This window comes from Vipera berus (assembly GCF_964194415.1).
Source record: "Vipera berus genome assembly, chromosome: Z".
NCBI classification, from domain to species: Eukaryota; Metazoa; Chordata; class Lepidosauria; order Squamata; family Viperidae; genus Vipera; species Vipera berus.
Genome location: NC_138205.1, coordinates 35,688,752 through 35,694,751, shown reverse-complemented (window position 1 = coordinate 35,694,751; position 6,000 = coordinate 35,688,752). Strand labels below are relative to the sequence as shown.

General features: G+C 41.6%; 1 protein-coding gene across 1 annotated transcript in view; it reads left to right on the top strand.

Annotated features, from left to right (window-relative positions):
- Positions 1 to 542: 542 nt before the first annotated feature.
- The window catches only part of TBX21 (T-box transcription factor 21), a gene marked incomplete at both ends in the record, with an annotated part of 46,555 nt that continues 41,097 nt past the window's right edge, over positions 543 to 6,000 (top strand). Inside the window, one exon of the mRNA XM_081343713.1 lies at positions 543 to 1,156. Within this exon, the coding sequence (XP_081199839.1) occupies positions 543 to 1,156 (614 nt within the window). The remainder of the gene's footprint in view (positions 1,157 to 6,000) is intronic.

Here is a 6,000-nt window from a genome sequence, read left to right as displayed (position 1 = left end):
AAACTCTCCCCAGCCAATGGAAGAGAAGCCGTTTGTCTTTCTTTTAATAGGAGGCAGATCGAGAGCGCAGTTTTCGGAGGCAAAGAGGATGGATTGGCGAAGTAGCGAAGAAGTGATTAGTGCAGGAAAAGCTCCGCCGAGTCTTCAGAAAAGTCCTAAGGAAGAAATCCGGCGAGACCAACTGTGATCTTGACTCTGCCGTTGCCATCAACCGGATCTTGACATACACGCAGCAAAGTCGCGAAAGTTTTCTCGCTCTCTCCACACTCCGTTAATGATAACGGAGCAAGTCGGGATTTTAAGAAGACGCAGCCGTGAAATTGACTAACTGGCCTCTTTGACCAGGAAAGTGTTTAGGCGTGCGCTGACGCGTCTTTTCCAGTCTGGATGAAACTCTAAGCGCTCCAGCGCTTCCTCAGGAGTTTCTACTTTCCGTCCTCTCCATCTCAAAACTTTGTTTTGCTCTCCGCTCCCCCTTCTTTCCGCCGCTCTACCTGCCGCCGCTCCGAGCCGCGAATCTGTCCCGTGAGTCTTTTTCTTCAATGGGCGCCTTGGATTCAATCACCGGAGGACCTGCCAATCCGACCGCCGCTGCCCTTACGATGCTGAACGGGGCAGAGAGCCAAAACTTTGCCAAGGAGCCTCCGGACCTCCAGGGAACCACGACCAAAGACTCGGGCGGTGGGGGCGAGCTGAAAATGGGAGCCCCCCAGGACCGCTTCTACTACCCCGATGCCCCCTTGCAGGAAGGCAGCTGTAACTTAGGGCTGACCTACGGAGGCCCAATGGTGCAAAGCGCTTTTGCGGGGAGCGACCCGGCCTCTTCGGGAAGGTTTTTGGGGCCGGCAGCGAACAACTGCTCTTCCTACCGAGGTCAGCCTCCCGCGCCTATCCCAGCGTCAACTGGCCACGCCGGGAATCCTAGCTTCGTCTCAGCTGGCGAGCTCTATCCCAGCGCCGGAGATCTGTATGCTAGCTCACCCGCCGGAGAAGGCTGCTACTCGACGGCGATCCAGCACGTGTTCCCGCGGGCTCCTCTCTATCCCGTGCCGGGCTATCAGGTCTCCGGAAAGATCCAGGTGGTCCTCAACAACTATTCACTCTGGGCCAAGTTCCACAAGCATCAGACGGAAATGATCATTACCAAGCAGGGCAGGTGAGCCATGCGAGGAGACGCCACGACAACACGGCTGGCTGGCTGCGGCTGGGCCGCGGGGAACGGAGGAGAAAGGGGGAGGGGGGTTACCTGGGGCTTCGGGCAAGTGGGGCTCCCTCCGCGAAGGAGGAGAAGGGGGGTGGGGAAGGACCCGTGTTCTTCTTTCCTCGTTTGCTGAGAACTCCAGACCGAAGAGGAGCCGGGATGGGGCAAATCTTGTCTCTTACAGGCACCAGCTGTCTGTGCGTATGCTTGGCTGCAAAAAACAGGTGGTTGGCTTGGCAATTTCTCTGTAGGGCTCACCGGGCAGGGACCCCAAGGACGAGGCTGACGATCCTGATAATCTGTCCAGAGTTTGGTAGCCGAGGGAGGACCAATCAGACAGTCCAGCTGGCTTATTTCAAAGAAGGAGAAAGGAAGATAACATTAAGATAAACATTTAAATATTTCACGGGTGAATTCCCTTCCCATTTGCAGGTTGGGATGCTTATCATTCTGGAAGAATCTGTGCCTCCTGTAGAAACTTTTCCTAAACCTTGGTAATAATAGGAAAGTTATTTTCCAGTAACCTGATGGCTTCCAGGTGGATGATCAGCAACTTCATATATATTCTTCAACCACTACCCCCATGAAACATATATATATATACATATATACATATATACATATACATATATACATACATACATATACATACATACTTACATACATACATACATACATACATACATACATACATACATACAGGATTAATTTGCAATATTTTATTATAAACATTGCTAACAAGTTTTAGGAAGGCAAATCTGATGTGTTCTCATCCACTGTCTAGCACTATGCAGGAAAGGTTAAAAGATGTGACTGCTCTCCTGGGACCCCAAATAGTTTTGTAGCCCCAACTAGTAACTTAAACTGGTTTGTTATTATTTAATAATAGAGTAACTAAGGCAAGAAAGCTTGTAACTTTTATTTATTTATTTTTATTTTAAGAAGCAATAGTACAATGGAAATTGAAAAGGGGGACAGAAAAAACATTTTGGTGCTTAGGAGAATATGGTTTTTTATTTTTATAAGCAGCATGAGATGAATTTCAATATTTTTCCCTCATCAGAACTTCCCAAAGTGAAAAATAGTATAAAAACTATGTTATTTTAAAAAAGCATGTAGGCTATGCCTGAACAATGTATCTCTCTCTCTCTCTCTCTCTCTCTCTCTCTCTCTCTCTCTCTCTCTCTCTCTCTCTCTCTCTCTCTCTCTCTCTCTCTCTCTCTCTCTCTCTCTCTCTCTCTCTCTGTGTGTGTGTGTGTGTGTGTGTGTGTGTGTTTAAACAGTTCTCTTTTGCTTTCTATGGGATATAATTTTTAAAATCAATTTCGACTAGTACTTTAATCGACTGAAGGTTTAATTAAATATTCTTGATAGTTTAATTCCTAGTTACAGATTCCTTTCTCTCCATTTCAGGGTATTTATATGCTAGTTAAAAAAAGAAAGCTTTAGCTGATTAATCAGTGAGACCAATTTTAATGAGTGTCACTAAGAGTTAGAGGCACATCTGTTTATGTTTGTTTTCATGAGGCTATTTTAATTCTGGTATGCTACTGTAAGAGGGAATTAAAATGAGATTTAAAATGAAATGTGGTTTTATAGAGATATTATTAAAGATGCCCTTATCTTACAGATCCACTTATTTTAATTGGTGCTCTTATTTCTTAATTTGAGAATTACCTTATACTTCCTTCAATAACCAAAATGTGCATTAAAAAAGAAATAACATTACTTTTGTATTCCATTATTATAACTAATTGAAATTGTTTCACTGTATCTAATTATCTGGGAAGGAACACAACTTAATTAAATAAGGTAACTTCTGAACAGAAATGTATAGGACCATTTTGTAAATGAACTAACAATGGTCAGATAATAAAAACAAATATTAACTGGATTAGTCACATAGTCTAGAAAAATGTTCCTGATACCAGCAATGAAATTTCATTAAACCAGAAAATTTCGGCGTATTGAGTACTGGATTCTCCACATAAGTATAAGGAAAAAGAAGAAATATCTTAGAAGTTTCTAACATGTAGCAGAAAGGACACCATAATTATGGAATCACTCATATCAGACATAGCATTGCAAACACAGAGAAAAATCAAAGAACAAATGTCACAAAATGCAAAGAATATATGTCACAATACATTTCTTATAGTTGAGAAGCATTCTATTTTACATGTAGAATCTTAATTAAATTTTGACAGTCATTTCTCTATGGACCACCTTTTTTGAAATATTACTCAGTTGTCCACAGTTGGATGCAATTATTTATAAGTTGCTTTAAACTACTTTGACCTTAGTAGCTTACAGTTCTTCTGAAAAGCTCAGAATAAGTGATGCAACTTATACTGTGGCTACTCAAAAAAACAACAACAACACTTCAAAGTGATAGAGAAAGGTAGTCTATGAACTGACCAAAAGTTCTTAAATCATCAAATCCTAATTTACACAATTCTAGTTTCTACATTTTCCCACTTGTCATAAAAAGTGCTACAGTTGCTTTCTTGTGGTGTTTGTGGGCACATATTTGTCAAAACACCTCTATAAATCGTGGTTAAACATGCAACTAACCAATGATCTCCCAGCACAGAACTAGGAAAAATATATACTTTTTTTCTCATGTGAATATGTCAGCTGGCTTTTCAGTTGAGTCAGAAGAGAGATCAATTTTTTATTCTTAAGGTATAGGTTGATTCTACAGAGAGCAAGGGCACATGACAATTTTTAGATTTTATTAGATTTATATACTGCCCTTTCCCGAAGGACTCAGGGCGGTTTACAGGGCATTTTAAAATCACATCAATATAAAATACAAAGTTAAAAGAGAATTAAAAGATTAAATTATCCCTGAAAATAAAACCCCACTTAAAATTCTCAGCCTGGGTCATAGAGCTCAAAGAGCCAAGTCTTCAGGTCCCGGCGGAATGAGCGTAGGTCAGGGGCAGTCCTGAGCTCCATGGGCAGCTGGTTCCAGAGGGCAGGTGCACCCACGGAAAAGGCCCTCTCCCTGAGTGTTATCCGCTGGCAATATAGACAATAAAAAAGCCAAGTATATAGATTTACTTTATTTGAACTTGATTATGGAGAGACAAAGTTAGTTCAGCCTTCTGATCTGTTCTCTAACAGGTCATAATCTTCGGAATGTTTGAAGTAAGTGCCACATGCCTCGGAGAAGTTGTAGAATATATTTCTTTTATCCTGAGGAACTACAGAGGGGAATGAAGGATGTACTGCCAGAAATCTTTCTCTAGAAATGAAGCTCTGAACATATTAACACTTGCACATGAGCCTACCTATCTCACACCAGTCCTCCTAGTTTCTCCAGGCAATTCATGTCAGACTAGGAAATCTTTATAAAGGTCACCATTGCCATTTTCTTTTCTTTTTTGCCTTCTTCTCTCTCCTCTCTGCTCATTTCTGCTCAAATTCCTCTCAACCAAGCTGCAGATCCCAAGGATCTAGCAGAGACAGAGGAAAGGGGGGAAAGGTATCTCAATACACAGCCTAAAGAAGAATATCCTGCCAACGAGATCTCTCCAGTTTCTTCCTCTTCTCTTCTGAGCAGGTATGAAAATAGAGAGTACAGTTATGGATTTCCATGCTTATTTCTATACTTTTTCTTCCCCTACATACCAACTTACGCCAGAGTTTGCCTTAAGTTGCATAGTGATCAATCCTAAAGGGAGAGAGGAAATTAGGAGGAAAAAAAATGACATGGAAAGATACCAAGATTCATAGACCAAGGAGGTCCCCATTGTCAGGCACATTATGCCACAAAGCCACAAAGGCTACAACAGAAGTGGAAGATGATGTTGTCTCTTCCAGCCATGGAAAAGAGAACCAGGTCTTTTAAAAGTATTGTTTTTCTGTATCTGAACAGATTTTTAATTCTTAAATGAAGAGCTAACAAGTTTCAATTATATTTCTAACTGAGGACAAATTCTCACCTCAGATTCACATGCAAAGACGAGTCTGCCTTTAGATCCAGAACCTTTTACCCACTTGCTCTCAAATTGTATACAAACATGTCTTGGCATCATTATTTACAGAATGGCAGGGTTGGAAGTGAGACCCTAAACCATTCCAGACAAATGGATCCCCAATCTTTTCTTAAAAACTTCCAGTGTTGGAGTACCCACAGCTATTGGAGGCAAGCCACCCCACTGATTAATTGTTGTCACTGTCTCTGTTGTACTTTGACTTCATCTCATCCAATCCCATTATTGAGGCAGACTTAAGTCATCCTAAGTAGTCTCTCCCAGCCTGTTGAAGGTTTGTCTGCCAAATGGCTTGGGTCCAGGATATCTGAGGGAACACCTGCTGCCGGCATCAAGTTCCCTTCGTCCTGTGTGCTCCCACAGGGAGGGCCTTCTCAGGGTGCCGCCGGCAAAGGATTGCTGGAGGGCGACACCCAGGGGGAGGGCCTTCTCTGTGGGTGTGCCTGCCCTTTGGAACCAGCTACCTGTAGAGCTCAGGACTGCCCCTGATTTTCGTTCATTCTGCCGGGACCTGAAGACCTGGCTCTTTGAGCTTTCTGGCCAGGACTGAGAATTTTTATTTTTTAACTTATTGTAATTGGGTTTTTTAATCAGAGTTATAGGGGTTTTAGATTTTCAATCAAGGATAATTTAATCTATTTTAATTGTTATTAACTTTTGTATTGTAATATTGTTTTAATTGTCTTGTGAACCACCCTGGGTCCTACGGGAGAAGGGGGGTATATAAGTTCAATTAATAATAATAATAATAATAATAATAATAATAATAATAATAATAATAATAATAATAATAACTTC